Source organism: Vipera berus, assembly GCF_964194415.1.
Source record: "Vipera berus genome assembly, chromosome: 1".
Classification (NCBI taxonomy): Eukaryota; Metazoa; Chordata; class Lepidosauria; order Squamata; family Viperidae; genus Vipera; species Vipera berus.
In genome coordinates, this window is record NC_138202.1 from 362,716,291 (window position 1) to 362,734,510 (window position 18,220).

At 61.1% G+C, this 18,220-nt stretch overlaps 1 protein-coding gene across 3 annotated transcripts; it reads left to right on the forward strand.

The window, feature by feature from the left end:
* The first annotated feature begins 276 nt into the window (after positions 1-276).
* Positions 277-16,906, forward strand: PRPF8 (pre-mRNA processing factor 8). Of its 3 annotated transcripts, none has more exons than XM_081346734.1 (43): positions 277-400; positions 1,012-1,126; positions 1,326-1,494; positions 2,448-2,612; positions 2,708-2,926; positions 3,316-3,528; positions 3,792-3,944; positions 4,120-4,225; positions 4,617-4,807; positions 5,004-5,123; positions 5,290-5,479; positions 5,724-5,843; positions 6,001-6,135; positions 6,509-6,638; positions 7,485-7,681; positions 7,782-7,988; positions 8,078-8,241; positions 8,500-8,626; positions 8,739-8,931; positions 9,202-9,389; positions 9,475-9,713; positions 10,030-10,176; positions 10,269-10,479; positions 10,568-10,684; positions 10,777-11,024; positions 11,105-11,284; positions 11,615-11,750; positions 11,879-12,048; positions 12,142-12,271; positions 12,412-12,558; positions 12,714-12,874; positions 13,001-13,192; positions 13,368-13,605; positions 13,698-13,826; positions 13,934-14,047; positions 14,229-14,402; positions 14,518-14,711; positions 14,888-15,127; positions 15,225-15,366; positions 15,743-15,883; positions 16,076-16,215; positions 16,302-16,504; positions 16,627-16,906. In XM_081346734.1, the coding sequence occupies exons 2-43, from the start codon at positions 1,027-1,029 to the stop codon at positions 16,779-16,781; spliced, it is 7,035 nt and encodes a 2,344-aa protein (XP_081202860.1). In that variant the 5' UTR covers positions 277-400; positions 1,012-1,026; the 3' UTR covers positions 16,782-16,906. The 3 variants fall into 3 exon arrangements, with proteins under 3 accessions (XP_081202860.1, XP_081202862.1, XP_081202861.1); XM_081346736.1 differs by having other exon boundaries at positions 3,819-3,944; XM_081346735.1 differs by having other exon boundaries at positions 382-396.
* Positions 16,907-18,220: the final 1,314 nt, after the last annotated feature.

Genomic DNA, 18,220 nt, shown 5'->3' on the forward strand with positions numbered 1-18,220 from the left:
GCGTCCCTCCAGGAGAGCCCCGGGCCTGCTCGGGACGAGGCCGCCGGGCCGCCACCAGCAGCCCCCTCCCCTCCCCCTCCCCTCCCCCCCCCCTCCCCCCCGGGACGGTCCCGGAGAGCGGGGGGCGGGGAGGCGAAGGGAACCGCGAACCAACGCTCTGGCCCCGCCCCGGAAGGGCTCCGATCGTTTCCGAGGCCAAGGGAGAAAGACCGTCCTTCGGAGCCGGCGCTGATTGGTCAGACCGGTCCTGGCCCTGCCCCCACATCCGCTTCCGGAGCCCTGCGCCTGCGCACTCCCGGCGGGGATCGTGCAGAGCGGTGTTCGCCGCCGCCATTAGCGGAGTTCGGTCGCGGAGGAGCGAAGGGAGTCCCTGGTCGGAGCCCTCGCGAGGGGAAGGCAGGTGCGGCAGGGGAGGAGCCCCGTCCCTTCCCTTCCCCGCCCGCCCTGCGCCCCCTCCGGGCCAGGCCCGGCCTTTCCCTCGTTCGCGCTGCCCGGGTGGGGGGGGAGGCCTCGGGGTCGTCGTGCCCGCCGGAGGGAAGGGCGGCCGAGCCCCCCCCGATAGTGCCCCCCCGCGACCCCCTCCTGGCCGAGAGGGGGAGGCGCCGCTGTCCTTCCGCCCCCCCCCCCCCGCAGGAACGGGAGCCGGCCTCCCTGCCTCCTTCCCGGCTGCCTTCGGGGAAACGGGGGGCGGCCCTGAGCTGAGTCAGGAGGAGGAGGAGGAGGAGGAGGCGGCGGGTCGCGAGGAAGCTCCGCGGGGTGGATTTGGCCCTCCGTTGGCCGTTTTCCTTCGCGATTATCCTAGGCCTCGGTAGAGCCTTATCCGTCCCCCTGCAGACGCCTCGTAGGCTGAGCCCCCGCCTCTCCCCTGCAGTTCCGCCCGAGTCGCTGGTGCCGCCCAGGCTGCCTTGGGGGGGGCGGGGAGGCGGATCGTGGTAGCTTCACCGGAGGGGAGAGAAAGGGGCCCGCCCGCCTCTGCTCTCCGCCAGCGATGGTCTCCGCTCCTTCTCCCAGGTCGCCTTCCTGACCATGGCGGGAGTGTTCCCCTTCCGGGGGCCTTGCCCGCCCCTGCCTACGCCCTTGACTCCCTTGCCTGACTACATGTCGGAGGAGAAATTGCAGGAGAAAGGTACGGTGCCTCTGACGGGAAGAGGCTTTTTGAGAAGAGACCGGATAGCCGCTTGTCTGAAGGGTCTCCCGCTGGATCGGTGGGTTGGGCTAGTAGACCTCCAAGGTCCCTTCCAGCTCTGCTCTGATTCTGCTCCCGCGTTGGAAGTTGGGTGGGGGGGAACGTCAGGGATGAGCGAAGAGACTCTTTCTCCTTTCAGCCCGCAAGTGGCAACAGCTGCAGGCAAAGCGCTATGCTGAGAAGAGGAAGTTTGGCTTTGTGGACGCCCAGAAGGAGGACATGCCACCTGAGCACGTGAGGAAGATCATCCGTGACCACGGAGACATGACCAACAGGAAATTCCGTCACGACAAGCGGGTGTATCTGGGGTGAGGCTTGGGGAAGATGCCACGGCTTGCTTGGACCGGGAGGTTGGGCAACTGCGGAAGCTCCTTTTCCACCGAGAAAAAGCCAGGCGGGAGGCTTGGCTGAGTTGCGCGCATCTCGGCTCCGTCACGTACGTTTTCATTCAGGAGATCTCCGGCTGAAGAGCACGGGAGGCTCGATCAGGACGGCGTCTGACGCTGCCCACTAGATGTCCTGAGGGGTCAGGGGCCGAGTGCCGTGGTTCAAAATGCGCTGGGCATTTTGCTGATCTGCATGTGGCATTGACAGGGCCAGAGGAGGAAGAGAGAGGGGGCGGGCTAGTCACACCGTATCAGATTCTTTTCGGGTTGTGAGCCTGAGGGGGTTTACAGATGGCCCCCGGACAGAGTCTCCGCGTGGGAGAATCCCTTGGAGCCCAGGAAACGCCTGCGGCAGTGGCCAGCAGTTCTTTTCCTTGGCCTCTTCAGACAGGGCATTGCGATGGAGGTCGGCCTTTGAGGTCGGCCAGGAAGCCGCAGGGACTCTAGGAGCGTGCTGTGTTGTTGTAGGCGACAATAGCAGAACCTTGGAGGCCAGCCAGAGTTCCATGTGCCCCATCTTACCCCAAACAAAATTGAGACAGGGTTACCTTTGAGCTTTTTTCCTCACGCTTTCCCGGGACGGAGTTGTCTTTTTCCCGTAACAGTTCGTTGCCCTCTTCCCGCTTTTCCGAGGCCAAATCTACATTCTGTCCCACCAGGCTAGACCGAAGGGGATTTGTAGGTCCTTGGGCTTCTTCCTTGCAGCGAAATTCCTGCATGTTTTGAGAATTGCACTCCGGTAGCTGAGCAGGCTTTTCCTGCCAGTCCCTCCCTGCATTGTAATGGCTGTGCTGGCCAACCAGAGTCCAGCAGGGGCTAGTCTAAGGCTAGGGTGGGTATCAAGTGCTTCTCCCCTCTCCCTCCCTCCCTCCCAGGGCCCTGAAGTACATGCCTCACGCAGTTCTGAAGCTCCTGGAGAACATGCCGATGCCCTGGGAGCAGATCCGTGATGTGCCTGTGCTCTACCATATCACTGGTGCCATTTCCTTCGTGAACGAGATCCCTTGGGTGATCGAGCCGGTGTACATCGCCCAGTGGGGGTAAGGGAGCCTCCCCAGCTGGCACTTGGGGGGCAGAGGCGGCCCAGGATCGGCCCCGCACCGCGGCTGATTCTTGGAACTCGATGTGTCCCAAGGTCCATGTGGATCATGATGCGACGGGAGAAGAGGGACCGGCGGCATTTCAAGCGGATGCGCTTCCCGCCCTTTGACGATGAAGAGCCCCCCCTCGACTACGCAGACAACATCCTGGACGTGGAGCCCCTGGAGGCCATCCAGCTGGAGCTGGACCCGGAGGAAGACGCTCCCGTCTTGGACTGGTTCTATGATCACCAGCCCCTGAAGGACAGCCGCAAGTGCGTACACCTACGTGTTCCCTTCCGGGGCGGGGGAGGAGTGAGAAATGGTGCCAGGTATCCCCCCTCCTCACATGCCTGGCCAGAGAACTGACGGGGTCCCAGCTCCCGGACCGGAGGTGGGCAGGGCTTGAACCTGGAGCAAGGTGTGTGGGTCCTTTGCTGGGTCAGCGAAAGGCTTCGGGTGTCTCCTGCTTCAAGGAGAGAGGCCGTCTTCAGTCCCTGCAGTTAGTGCTCCGACCTCATGGAGGGTCCAGAAGAGCTGCAGGAGTAGCCCCCAGCGCCCTCAGTTCTCCCCTGCGGAACAGAGGCTTTGTGGGGAAGGGCAGTTGCCAAATGCAGCCCCCCCTCCCCCCCCCAGGGACCTCACGGCCTCTTCTGGGCTGCAGGTACGTCAACGGCTCCACCTACCAGCGATGGCAGTTCACCCTCCCCATGATGTCCACCCTCTACCGCCTGGCCAACCAGCTCCTCACGGACCTCGTGGACGACAACTACTTTTACCTCTTTGACCTGAAGGCCTTTTTCACCTCCAAGGCCCTCAACATGGCCATCCCCGGGGGGCCCAAGTTTGAGCCCCTGGTTCGAGACATCAACCTGCAGTGAGTGGCAGAGATTTTGCCTTGCGGGCGTTGGGGGAATGCATGATGGGGGGGTGTATGGGGGGGCTCGCTTGCGGAACCTCCCTGCGTGACTGTCAGAATGGGCGTGGTCAGCTGAGTTTATTGGCTTGGGGAAAAAAGAGCCTGAAGGCTTCAGGGGATTTTGTGTGTGTGTGAGAGAGAGAGTGCATCCCTTGACCTCTGCTGGGACGGGGGGGGGGGGGGCAGCCTGGGAGCTTCTGCGAGCAGCCCTCCCCCTCAAGGCAGCTCTTCCTCTTCTGGCTTCCAAGGGATGAGGACTGGAACGAGTTCAATGACATCAACAAGATCATCATCCGGCAGCCAATCCGGACGGAGTACAAGATCGCCTTCCCCTACCTCTACAACAACCTTCCCCATCACGTCCACCTCACCTGGTGAGGTTGGCGGGGGTGGGGGAGCGGAGCGGAGGGAAGGGAGAGGCGGGCTAGGAGGCTGGATGCCGCGGCCCAGCAAGACGGCGGGTCCAGAGGTTCATCAGGCGGCCTTCAGTCCCGGTGACGGCAGCATCTGGAGAAGCTCTTCGTCCTGACAGCACCTCCTCCTCTGCAGGTATCACACCCCCAATGTGGTCTTCATCAAGACTGAGGATCCCGACCTGCCAGCTTTCTACTTTGATCCTCTCATCAACCCCATTTCACACAGACATTCGGTTAAGGTGAGACCATTGGGGGGTTTTCTCTTCCTGCCCGGTTCAGCCTCCGGAGGGACCCCAGAGGGTCTTCTGCGTAGAAACGAAAATACAGCGTACCGTAAAAGCAGCAGTTTCGGCAATATAAGAGCCACCGTGAGGGACTAAAACAAATGAGTAATGGGTGGAAATCGGGGAAATGCTCATTTTAATAAAATTCAGAGGAACGGGAGCAGGGCTGTCAAAAGGAGGAAGAGGGACGCCTCTGACTTCCGCTCGACCGAAGGGGACGGTGGTTCTTGCGACTGGGCTCCTCCGGCCCTCGAGGGCTGCCCCCCGGCCCCCTTTCTAGCAGAGGGCCGGCCAGGGAGAGGTGGGCTTCCTCGGGGGCCTCCGTGACCGCGTCTGATCCTCCCAGAGCCAGGAGCCGCTCCCTGAGGACGACGAAGAGTTTGAGCTGCCAGAGTTTGTGGAGCCCTTCCTCAAGGAGACCCCTCTTTACACGGACAACACGGCCAACGGCATCGCCCTGCTCTGGGCTCCGCGGCCCTTTAACTTGCGCTCCGGCCGGACCCGGCGAGCCCTCGACATACCGCTGGTCAAGAACTGGTAAGTGCAACTGAGGTGGCCCAGTTTGCTTCCCGAAAGGGCTCGTCAGCCCCCTCTCCTTCTGAAGGCCCCGGATGGCTGCTCTGTTTCTCACCACCTGCCTTGGCCGAACCTGCGCTTGCCCTCCGGGGCTCTCGCTCCGCACAGGCGGAGAACTCAGAGCATTCTTTCCCCCCCTCCCCCCCCCGGCTGTCAGGTACCGGGAGCACTGCCCTGCCGGACAGCCTGTGAAGGTGCGAGTCTCTTACCAGAAGCTCCTGAAGTACTACGTCCTGAACGCCCTCAAGCACAGGCCCCCCAAGGCGCAGAAGAAGAGGTGAGTGGGGGTCCTGGGAACTCCGTAGAGCCTCCCCCCCAGTTCATTCTTGGCGTCTCCTGCTCCTTGGAAGTAGGGGGCAGCTGAGACTGGCTGGCGGGCAGAAGAGAGAGCGGGGACCTGGGGAGACGATGGCCCGCCCAGCCCCCCCGTCTCCCGCCCCCAGGTACCTCTTCCGCTCCTTCAAGGCCACCAAGTTCTTCCAGTCCACCAAGCTGGACTGGGTGGAGGTGGGGCTGCAGGTCTGCCGCCAGGGCTACAACATGCTCAACCTTCTGATCCACCGCAAGAACCTCAACTACCTCCACCTGGACTACAACTTCAACCTGAAGCCTGTCAAGACCCTCACCACCAAGGTGCCTCCCCCTTCCCTTGCCCCTTAGCGGCAGCAGGGATAGGTCAGCTCCCCCCCCCAACGCCCTTGGCCGGGAGCTGTACGCCCCTCGCGGTGTTTTGCGCATCCCCCCAGTCCTGCTTTCAGGCAACCGCGCCCGGGGGTGGGAGGCAGAGGAACCCACTGGGACTGTCCCTGCTGGAACCCCCCCTCCTCCTCCTCCGGGTTCCCCAGTGCCCCCTGCTGAGGGTGTCTCCTCTCGGCAGGAAAGGAAGAAGTCTCGCTTTGGCAACGCCTTCCACCTCTGCCGTGAGGTGCTGCGTCTGACCAAGCTGGTGGTGGACAGCCACGTCCAGTACAGGCTAGGAAACGTGGATGCCTTCCAGGTGGGTCGTGCCCTCCTGCTGAATGCCAGGGTCCTGAGAGGCCCTGGGTCACCCTGCCAGCCCCGCACCTGGCCCAGAGAGCACCGAGCCCCCCGCCCCCCAGCTGAACCCTGGGCTGGGTGCAGTCTCTAAGCCTTGCTGCCACCTCTCCCCACAGCTGGCAGACGGCCTCCAGTACATCTTTGCTCACGTCGGGCAGCTGACGGGGATGTACCGGTACAAATACAAACTCATGAGGCAGATCCGGATGTGCAAGGACCTCAAGCACCTCATCTATTACCGCTTCAACACAGTGAGTGCAGCTGAGCCACGGGGAGGTTTAGCCCCTGCTGGGATCCCAAGAGGCTCCCCCGTTTACCGGAAATAATACTCTGTAAAAATAGTTACGTCGCTCGAGTGCAGAATCGTTAACGTGGGGGGGGTCTCCTGAACAGCTCTGTAATTTCCAGGAGGTCAACCTGGCTTCAGGGGGGAGCCTTTTCTGACACACGGGCATTGCAGCAGGTGAATCTCACGGGTGGGGTCCTACTGGCCCTCTCCCCCAGCCTGGGACCCGCACGTCAGGTGGGCCCATTCCGCTCCAGGCAGTTGCGAGGGTACTTGGGCGTCAGGCCGTGTCCGGAGGTCCCCATGAAACCGACTGGGCGCTTCCTTCCCTCGTGTAGGGGCCGGTGGGGAAGGGCCCCGGCTGTGGTTTCTGGGCTCCAGGCTGGCGCGTGTGGCTCTTCTTCATGAGAGGGATTACGCCTCTGCTGGAACGCTGGCTCGGGAACCTCCTGGCCAGGCAGTTTGAAGGTAAGCAGAGCCTCTCTGGCGGCTGCCTTTAGTCGGGCCATTCAGGCCTCCTTGAGCAGCCCCATCCAGGGGGGGGAACGAGAGACGGGGGTCGGCAAAATGCCCCCTCGTGAATCCTCAAACGGCCTTGGGTCGTTTGTGAACCTGTAGGGTTTTTTTCCTGGAAGGATTTCCTGTAGTTTTACTAATTCTTCAGAAGCGTCACAGGGTTAGGGTTAGCTCTGGAAACAGTTGGCTTCCAAGTCCACGCCTCCTCCCCGGCCAGATGCTAATAGCTCCCGGGCACCAGGTCCCATGCTCCACTGCCTCTCCTGCCTGGCGTGGTTAGAGATCTGTAACTGAGTAGCTTCGCCCCAAGCGACGCTGAGCATCAGGAGAGAGAAGAGCCAATCCTTTGGCATTCTCTAGTGGTGAGCCCTGGGCTTGGCCCCTCCCTTGCCACTGCTCTAGATTGGAAGTGGCCCCTCAGGAAAGAGGGGGGCCCCTCAGGAAGAGCGGCCTCACTCCCCACCTTCACTGCTGGCTTGGAAGCCGTCACAAGACCAGCCAAGGCAACTTGCTGTGAATCCTGGCTGGGTAAATTTCATCCAGGATACTCTCCAGCTCTAGCCCAAAATAGATTCTGCCTCAGATGGACAAGTTGGTGCAAGTCTCGCCCGTTTCCCTTGCTGCTTCGGTGCTGTAGTTGATCCCTTTTTTCTCTAAAAATCCTAAAAGTCCTTCCAAATCGACCCTGAATCCTAGAGACGCCGAGAGCTTTTCTGCCACCCTGGGGAGATCCAGTGGCCTCCTGGGAGGTTCAAGGAGCCACCAGGTAGGGGATCTGTTCTTCATCCTTCCTTCCAGGCCGCCACTCAAAGGGGGTGGCCAAGACGGTCACCAAGCAGCGGGTAGAGTCCCACTTTGACCTGGAGCTGCGGGCGGCAGTGATGCACGATATCCTGGACATGATGCCCGAGGGGATCAAGCAGAACAAGGCCCGGACCATCCTGCAGCACCTGAGCGAAGCCTGGCGGTGCTGGAAGGCCAATATCCCTTGGAAGGCAAGTCCCCGAGGCCCCCGCCCCTCCCTCCCTCCCTCCACCCCGTGGAGCCGGCCGTTCAGGTGGTGCAACCTCTCCGTTTCCTCCTCTCCCACTGCAGGTCCCGGGGCTGCCAACACCCATCGAGAACATGATCTTGCGGTACGTGAAGGCCAAAGCCGACTGGTGGACCAACACAGCGCACTACAACCGGGAGCGCATCCGCCGCGGGGCCACTGTGGACAAGACGGTCTGCAAGAAGAACCTGGGCCGCCTGACTCGCCTCTACCTGAAGGCCGAGCAGGAGAGGCAGCACAACTACCTGAAGGTGGGCAGCCACTCGGGCCCCTCGCCGGGGGAGGCAGGCCGACGTGCCGTGGGTGGCCTGGCTTTGACCCTGCCGTGCTTCGTCTGCAGGACGGTCCGTACATCACCGCAGAGGAGGCCGTGGCCGTTTACACCACCACGGTGCACTGGCTGGAGAGCCGGCGCTTCTCCCCGATCCCTTTCCCTCCTCTCTCCTACAAACACGACACCAAGCTCCTGATCTTGGCCCTGGAGAGGCTGAAGGAGGCTTACAGGTACCCTGAGGAGGGAGGGGGCGTGTGGTGCTTAGGGGTGGGGTGCTCGGGGTCACACAACGCAGCACCCAGGCGTTCTGTGAAAAGGCCTGCTTTGTTTGTACCCCAACTCTTTTCCGCGCTGAGCTTATCGCCTGCAAGTGCGTTCTCTTATGTCTGGGAGATCATGTGGCAGGAGGTCCCACCGGCTTCCCCTGCCTCCTGGCTTGCTTCCCGGCGCTCTCTCTGAAGAGGTCTGAGTGCACTTCCTTCCCCCAGCGTGAAATCTCGTCTGAACCAGTCCCAGCGGGAGGAGCTGGGCCTGATCGAGCAGGCCTATGACAACCCTCACGAGGCCCTTTCACGCATCAAGCGGCACTTGCTCACCCAGCGGGCCTTCAAGGAGGTGAGCAAGAGGGCAAGAGGACAGGGCGGCCTCAGTCGGGTTTCACAGCAGGGCGTGGCTGCCTACCAGAGCCTCACGCACGAGTGCCCTGACCAGCGCCTTCCTTGGTTAGGTGGGCATCGAGTTTATGGACCTCTACAGCCACCTGGTCCCCGTTTATGACGTGGAGCCCCTGGAGAAGATCACAGATGCCTACCTGGACCAATACCTGTGGTACGAGGCAGACAAGAGACGTCTCTTCCCTCCCTGGATCAAGCCAGCTGACACAGAGCCCCCTCCGCTGCTGGTGTACAAGTGGTGCCAGGGTGAGTCTGGGCGTGGGCTCCCACGGGCAAAACCGCCCCTCCCTTCCTAAGACTGGGTGGCGTAAGCTGAGAGACGGCGACGGGGGCTTGACCCAGTGGTTGTGGAGGGAGGAAAGGGCCGGATGGTCCAGGCTGGAAGTGTCGAGTTGTCCTGGGACGGCAGAGAAGGACGTGACCAGCCAGCCTGTGGCCCCCTCTGGCTGCAGGGTGCCAAGGGGGCCCTTCCTCCCTTGCAATCTTCCTCCCTTGCAATCTTTCGGGGGCTTCCAGGGATCAACAACCTGCAGGACGTGTGGGAGACCAGCGAAGGGGAGTGCAATGTGATGCTGGAGTCCCGCTTTGAGAAGATGTACGAGAAGATCGACTTGACGCTGCTCAACAGGCTGCTGCGTCTGATTGTCGACCACAACATTGCCGACTACATGACAGCCAAGAACAACGTGGTCATCAACTACAAGGTAGGCTAAGTGGGCTGCTGGCCTCCCGGCGCAGGTGTAACCCCAGAGGCGCCCTTGACCCTCTCCTTCCCCCCCTCCCCCCCAGGACATGAACCACACCAACTCCTACGGGATCATCCGGGGCCTGCAGTTCGCCTCCTTCATCGTCCAGTACTACGGGCTGGTGATGGACCTGCTGGTGCTTGGCCTGCACCGGGCCAGTGAGATGGCCGGGCCCCCGCAGATGCCCAACGACTTCCTCAGCTTCCAGGACCTGGCCACAGAGGTGGCCCACCCGATACGCCTGTTCTGCAGATACATCGACCGCATCCACATCTTCTTCAGGTGCCAAATGAGGGGGGTGGGGGGCACCTGGCAGGGATGGCATGTTTCTGAATTCACACACACACACACACACACACACACACACACACAAACTGCACATTTCCCACCAGTTGGTTGTGGGTGGCCCTCGACTCTGTTCACGTTAATTCTCAGCAACTGGTTGGGCTGCTTTGACTGTCCAGCCTGCTTGCTGTCCCATTTGGCCAGCATGGGGGGTATCACAGAGCAGTGGGGGTACTCCTGGGCCCCAGCCCCCTCCTTATCTCCAGGGACAGTGCGCGGAGAGGGTTGACGCCTCTGGGCTGCCATTCTGCAGGTTCAGCGCGGATGAGGCCAGGGACCTGATCCAGCGCTATCTGACTGAGCACCCGGATCCAAACAACGAGAACATTGTGGGCTACAACAACAAGAAGTGCTGGCCTCGTGATGCTCGCATGCGCCTCATGAAGCATGACGTTAACCTGTGAGTGTGTGGCCGGCGGGGTGGCTGCCCTCCTGCTGCTCCCGGGTGGGGCTGGAGGGCCAGCCCGTAAACTCGCCTCTTCCCCTTGGCAGGGGCCGCGCCGTCTTCTGGGACATCAAGAACCGGCTGCCGCGCTCCGTCACCACTGTGCAGTGGGAGAACAGCTTTGTGTCCGTGTACAGCAAGGACAACCCGAACCTGCTCTTCAACATGTGCGGCTTTGAATGTCGCATCCTGCCCAAGTGCCGGACGAGCTACGAAGAGTTCACCCACAAGGACGGCGTGTGGAACTTGCAGAACGAGGTGGGCGGCCTCCGGAGAGGGTTTTCCTTCTGGGGGGGGAGCTGGCAAAGTGCCCCCCCCCAACGCTCATTGCTCTCTGCTCTTGTAGGTGACCAAGGAACGCACCGCACAGTGTTTCTTGCGAGTGGACGACGAGTCCATGCAGAGGTTCCACAACCGGGTCAGGCAGATCCTGATGGCCTCAGGGTCCACCACCTTCACCAAGGTAGGGAGGCTGGTTGTGGGAGGAAGTCTCGGCTCAGACCCAGGCAGGGGGAGTGCCGAGCTCCCGTCCTCCCTCTCCTCTCCCACTGGCAGATCGTGAACAAGTGGAACACGGCCCTGATCGGCTTGATGACCTACTTCCGAGAGGCCGTGGTGAACACGCAGGAGCTGCTGGACTTGCTGGTGAAGTGCGAGAACAAGATCCAGACTCGGATCAAGATTGGCCTGAACTCCAAGATGCCCAGCCGCTTCCCGCCCGTGGTCTTCTACACCCCCAAGGAGCTTGGGGGGCTGGGCATGCTGTCCATGGGCCACGTCCTGATCCCTCAGTCCGACCTCAGGTGAGGAGGCGGCTGCTCCGTCTGCCGGTGGGGAGGGCCGGTCTCAGCCCCTGGGTTGAGCCAGTCGCTCTGCTCCTCAGGTGGTCCAAGCAGACAGACGTGGGCATCACCCACTTCCGGTCCGGGATGAGCCACGAGGAGGACCAGCTGATCCCCAACCTGTACCGGTACATCCAGCCGTGGGAGAGCGAGTTCATTGACTCCCAGCGGGTGTGGGCCGAATACGCCCTCAAGCGGCAGGAGGCCATCGCTCAGAACAGGTGGGCCACGGGGACGCAGACCCTCGGGCAGGGAGGAAGATGCCCCTTGGGCAGAGGGAGGAGAGCTCTGGCCGGGTGATGGGCCCCTGGGGGGGCTAATGCTAAGGCAGGATTTGCACACTGGCCTTAAAGTAGGTCTTGAACTTGTCCGTGTAACGTGACGCGATCCGAAGGGGCTGGCTCTGTAAATCGTTCCAGGCTCAGAAAAAGTTAGCCCAGGTTGAAAGGGACTGAATGCAGCCGGTGGGTCTTCCCTGGGCCTGGTGGGGCCTGTGGCGCAGATCAGGCAGCCTCTGGTTCAGCCAGCCTGGTCCCTTCTCCCTGCCGCAGGCGTCTGACTCTGGAGGACCTGGAGGACTCGTGGGACAGGGGCATTCCTCGCATCAACACCCTCTTCCAAAAGGACCGGCACACGCTGGCCTACGACAAGGGCTGGAGAGTCAGGACGGATTTCAAGCAGTACCAGGTTTGTGCCTGCCCCCTCGCCTCCCAGCATGCCCGCTCCTGATAGCTGGTGGTGTGGAAGTCGTGGGGCTCCCAGGGCTGCCAGCTCTGTGGCCCCTCCCCAGGCCCTTTCTCTCTCCCCCCCCCCAGGTGCTGAAGCAGAACCCCTTCTGGTGGACCCACCAGCGCCACGACGGGAAGCTTTGGAACCTGAACAACTACCGCACGGACATGATCCAGGCCCTGGGAGGAGTGGAGGGCATCCTGGAGCACACGCTCTTCAAGGGCACCTACTTCCCCACCTGGGAGGGGCTCTTCTGGTGAGGAGGAGCGCTCCGTGCCGTGGCCTCTGGGGGATGGGGGGGCTGCGGGCAGCTCCTGGCCTGATGCGTTCTGCTCTCCTGTCCACCCAGGGAAAAAGCCAGCGGCTTTGAGGAGTCCATGAAGTGGAAGAAGCTGACCAATGCCCAGCGCTCGGGTCTCAACCAGATCCCTAACCGAAGGTTCACCCTCTGGTGGTCTCCCACCATCAACAGGGCCAACGTGAGTCGTGCTCCCGTCCGGTGTGGCAGGGGGGAGGGGGGTGTCCCTCTGGATCGGGCCTGAAAGGGGGGGGGGTCAGTGGAAAGAGGGCCTCTGGATTGAAGCTCAATGAGGCCTCACCTCTCCCCCCCCCCCGGCAGGTGTACGTGGGCTTCCAGGTGCAGCTGGACCTGACTGGCATTTTCATGCACGGCAAGATCCCCACGCTGAAGATCTCCCTGATCCAGATCTTCCGGGCTCACCTGTGGCAGAAGATTCACGAGAGCATCGTCATGGACCTCTGCCAGGTGAGGGGGGACCCTTTGGCTCTCCTGGGCGGGGGGCTCCGGAGCCCTGCAAAAGGCGGCCCCAGGTGGCTGAGTTCCTCCACAGGAGCTCAGGCCCCCTCCCCCCACTCGCTGTCAAACCCCCCCTCCTCCTCCCCCCTCTTCGCCGGTTCCAGGTGTTTGACCAGGAGCTGGACGCCTTGGAGATTGAGACCGTGCAGAAGGAGACCATCCACCCCAGGAAGTCCTACAAGATGAACTCCTCCTGTGCGGACATCCTCCTCTTCGCCTCCTACAAGTGGAACGTCTCCCGGCCATCCCTGCTGGCCGACTCCAAGTAAGCCCCTTGGGGCTGGAGCGGGGAGACGGGGGCTCCTCCCCTGCTGCCCTGCCTGCTTCCCCCATGCTGATGGCCTCCCGCCCTTCCTCCTCCTCCTCCTCCTCCTCCACTGCTGCCGCCCAGGGACGTGATGGACAGTACCACCACCCAGAAGTACTGGATCGACATCCAGCTGCGTTGGGGAGACTACGATTCACATGACATTGAGCGTTACGCCCGGGCAAAGTTCCTGGACTACACGACAGACAACATGAGCATCTACCCCTCCCCCACTGGGGTCCTCATTGCCATTGACCTGGCCTACAACCTGCACAGGTGAGGGAGGCAGGGATCTACCAGCAGGCTCGGTGGGTCAGCCAGAGTGGCGTTAGGGCACGGTCACCTCCTTTGGGCCTGGTATGGAAGAGGCAGGTTCCCTTTGTGTGTGTGTGTGTGTCCGTGTGTGTCCCCTGCCTTCAGGAACTCGTTCTGTTCCCTGCCCCCCTCCCAGCGCCTACGGAAACTGGTTCCCCGGAAGCAAGCCCCTGATCCAGCAGGCCATGGCCAAGATCATGAAGGCCAACCCGGCCTTGTACGTGCTGAGGGAGCGCATCCGCAAGGGGCTGCAGCTCTACTCCTCGGAGCCCACCGAGCCCTACCTGTCCTCCCAGAACTACGGGGAGCTCTTCTCCAACCAGATCATCTGGTTTGTGGACGACACCAACGTCTACAGGGTCACCATCCACAAGGTGAGGGGCAGGGGGGTCTGGGCTCCCCCCTCCCTGGCACGTGGAGGGCGGGGGAGGGGCTGGGAACCTTCTGACCAGCAGCTGCTCCTTAGACCTTTGAAGGAAACTTGACCACCAAGCCAATCAACGGGGCCATCTTCATCTTCAACCCTCGGACCGGGCAGCTCTTCCTGAAGATCATCCACACTTCTGTTTGGGCTGGGCAAAAGCGCTTGGGCCAGGTGAGGTCTTGGCCCCTGTTCCCTTGGGGGAGGGAGGGAGGGAAGGAAGCCTGCCTTCTGGATCCCTCCCGGCCCTCGCTCATCCCGCTCGCTGCCCCCCTTGCCAGCTGGCCAAGTGGAAGACCGCAGAGGAGGTGGCGGCTCTGATCCGGTCCCTGCCTGTGGAGGAGCAGCCCAAGCAGATCATCGTCACCCGGAAGGGCATGTTGGACCCTTTGGAGGTAGGCTGAGGGGCAGGAGAGGAAGGGGAGCCCCTGGGGGGCTGAGCTGCCACATCAGGGGAGGGATGGGACGGAGGCAGCGCCTCCTCCTCCTCCTCCAGTTGGATCTGTGGCCGTAGCCTGGAGCTCTGGACAGCCCTAATCCCCACCCTCCCCTGGGGGGCCTTTTCTCCCCTGCCAGGTGCACTTGCTGGACTTCCCCAACATCGTGATCAAAGGCTCAGAACTGCAGCTGCCCTTCCAGGCCTGCCTGAAGGTGGAGAAGTTTGGGGACCTCATCTTGAAGGCGACAGAACCCCAGATGGTCCTCTTCAACCTTTACGATGACTGGCTGAAGACCATCTCTTCCTACACGGTGAGCCTCCTGGCCGTTCCCACACGGGCGCGCTGGGAGGGCCGGCTGGACATGAGCCAGCCTCTGCCCCCCTGGTGCGCGTGGGATGCCAATCCCGTTTCCCCCCCTCCCCCAGGCCTTTTCCCGCCTGATCCTCATCCTGCGGGCGCTGCACGTGAACAACGATCGGGCCAAAGTCATCTTGAAGCCGGACAAGACCACCATCACTGAGCCTCATCACATCTGGCCCACCTTGACTGACGAGGAGTGGATCAAAGTGGAGGTGCAGCTGAAGGACCTGATCTTGGCCGACTACGGCAAGAAGAACAAGTAGGTGGCCGCGTGGCTCTCTCGACCTCCCCTCGTGGCACGGAGGGGGGTCCCGGCCTGCCTGCCAGCCAGCTTGAGGCCAGGGGAATCTCCACCAGCACCCCGAAGCCCTTAGGGTGGTGCTCCGAAGGCTTCGGTCGGCCAGACCTGACCTTTTCCTGCTCGCTCTTTGCCAGCGTGAATGTGGCTTCCTTGACCCAGTCAGAGATCCGGGACATCATTCTGGGCATGGAGATCTCGGCCCCCTCCCAGCAGCGGCAGCAGATCGCGGAGATCGAGAAGCAGACCAAGGAGCAGAGCCAGCTGACGGCCACCCAGACACGGACGGTCAACAAGCACGGCGACGAGATCATCACCTCCACCACCAGCAATTACGAGACCCAGACCTTCTCCTCCAAGACCGAGTGGCGGGTCAGGTGGGCGGCGGAAGCCCGGAGGGAGGGGGGCTGCCTCCCCACCCTCCTCAGGTGCCGCTTGCAGCAGGCGGTCACCCACTTCGCTTCCTCCCCCCAGGGCCATCTCCGCGGCCAACCTGCACCTGCGGACCAACCACATCTATGTCTCCTCGGACGACATCAAGGAGACTGGCTACACCTACATCCTGCCCAAGAACGTCCTGAAGAAGTTCATCTGCATCTCCGACCTGCGAGCTCAGGTGCCCCTGGCCTCCTTGACCCTTTCCCTCCCCCGGGTCACCCAGGGGCCGTCTCCTCTGGCCTTCTCGGTTTTAGCTCAAGAGTCTCACTCGTCTCTTCTCTGCTGCATCCAGTTTTCGACACGAGTGGGTCCTTGCAAGGGGAGAACAAGGCCAAAACAGCCACTGACCTTTGCCAGGGCCTCCTTGACTGAGCCGTGCCTGAGGGTGCCACAAAGAGTGCCCGCACTCTCTGCAGGGGCAGCCCAGATGCTTTGTCCCTTCACACATCCCAGGAGTTCAGCCGAGTTCCTGGTGCAGCCCGGCCTGCCTCCCTCCCTCTGCCAAGACCCTCGGCTGCGAGTGGCCAGGTGACCCGGCCTCCCTCTCCCCCCAGATTGCAGGGTACCTCTATGGGGTGAGTCCCCCAGACAACCCCCAGGTGAAGGAGATCCGGTGTATTGTGATGGTGCCTCAGTGGGGAACCCACCAGACAGTCCACTTGCCCGGCCAGCTGCCCCAGCATGAGTACCTCAAGGCAAGTAATTCTTTGGGGTGCCCCAGGTTTGTGTGGGGGGGGGTGTGGCAGGGACCTTTTGTTTCTCCAGAGGAGGCAGTTGGGCACTTCCATCTTGCAGCAAGTGCCCCATTGTGGGGGGGGGGGCAGCAGGTAGGCAGGACCTCCGTGCTCTTGACCCTGCTTGACCCGCGGCTTCTGCCCCAAACACAGGAAATGGAGCCCCTGGGGTGGATTCACACCCAGCCCAACGAGTCTCCCCAGCTCTCCCCACAAGACGTCACCACCCACGCCAAAGTCATGGCCGAGAACCCCTCCTGGGACGGGGAGAAGACCATCATCATCACCTGCAGGTGACTCCGGGCGCTCGCTCGCCTGCTGGGGGGGGGAGAGCCCCAGAGTCGATTCCCCCTTTGCTGACCGGCCCCTTCTCTCACAGCTTCACTCCCGGCTCCTGCACCCTGACGGCTTACAAGCTGACCCCCAGCGGCTACGAGTGGGGCCGGCAGAACACGGACAAGGGCAACAACCCCAAGGGCTACCTGCCCTCCCACTACGAGCGGGTGCAGATGCTGCTCTCTGACCGATTCCTCGGCTTCTTCATGGTGCCGGCCCAGGCCTCCTGGAACTACAACTTCATGGGTGAGTGCAGAGCCCTCCCCCTCCCTCCCGTGGGTCCTGATGGAGGGCCCAAGGCATGGCAGGGGCGGGAGGGCGCGTGAGGCTGCCTTCGGGCTCTAGAGCAGGACCCTCCTCCCTTGCAGGCGTCCGGCACGACCCCAACATGAAGTACGAGCTGCAGCTGGCCAACCCAAAGGAGTTCTACCACGAGGTCCATCGCCCCTCCCACTTCCTCAACTTTGCCCTCCTGCAGGAGGGGGAGGTCTACTCAGCCGACCGGGAGGACCTCTACGCCTAGCCTGCCCCGCACCTCCTGATTACCCCCTCCCGCCCGATGTCGTTGGGCTCCTCTGAAAGTGTTTGTTTAGTGTCGAGTGTCCACGTGGCGTTTCAGTTGTTTAATAAAATTTTGTATACTGTAAAGGTGTGTCTTTTTTTTATTGAAAAGTTTTACAGTACATTTTTGAATACAAAACCCCTCCCATCCCCCTCCCCTCTCCCCAAACCTCCCCAACTCTCCCCTCCCCTCCCCCCCCAACTTCCCAGAGCTAAATACAGGGTATAAAAATACAAACATAATCTAAAATATGCAAACAACAATAAAATATTAAATTCTATCGCACTTTAACTCTTAATAAAATAACTACAAGCTAGTTATACATCATATAAATCCACTACTTATTCGAATGCTAAGTGAAACTTTTTAGTCCCATATTTGTTCTGGATTCACAGCTTTCCTTGGAAGACCACATAACATCTGTGACTAGGGGAACCTTTGCCCAGGTTCGCCTGGTGCGCCAATTACGGCCCTATCTAGACCGAGATGCCCTACATACGGTCACCCATGCACTCGTGACCTCTCGTTTGGACTACTGCAATGCTCTTTACATGGGGCTACCCTTGAAGACCACTTGGAGGCTCCAACTGGTACAGAATGCAGCCGCGAGAGTTGTCTTGGGAGTCTCCCAATACTCCCATGCTACACCTCTACTCCGTGAGCTGCATTGGCTCCCAGTTGTCCTCCGGGTAAGATTCAAGGTGCTGGTAATGGTTTTCAAAGCCCTACATGGCATGGGTCCGGAGTACCTTAGGAATCACCTGCTGCCAGCGTCAACGTCCCTCCGTCCAGTGCGCTCCCACAGAGAGGGCCTCCGTCTGGTGTCTGGTGGCTCCCAGGGGGAGGGTGTTCTCTGTGGGCGCGCCTGACCTATGGAACCGTTTACCGGTTGAGCTCCGGATGGCTCCCGACCTTCGCTCCTTCTGACGCGACCTAAAAACACATCTGTTTAAGCAAGCTGGTCTGGTCTGATGGGTTCTTTTGTAATTATTATTTTAAGGTAACTATCTTCTACATTTGGGCTAAATTAGGGTTTAATTTGTTTTCAATATCTGTATTTGTACATTCTATTATTTATGTCACTGTTCACCGCCCTGAGTCCTTAGGGAGAAGGGCGGTATACAAATCAAATAAATAAATAAATAAATAAATATACTCAATCCATCTTCTCCACTCCACAATACAATGTAAAGGTGTGTCTTTTGTGGAACCTCTCCGCTGCTCGCCTCCCCCCCCCCCAACACTCAGCTCAGTTTTCAGGGAGGGTAGAAAAGGGGAGCGGAGTAACCAGAGTGAGATTCTAGCGCCTGCGAGTCCAGACCGGACCCCTTCCTTCCTTCCCACCGTGAGGCTGGCAGGACTTGGGAAAGATTCCGAGCGGAGCCGCCATGGGCAAGGAA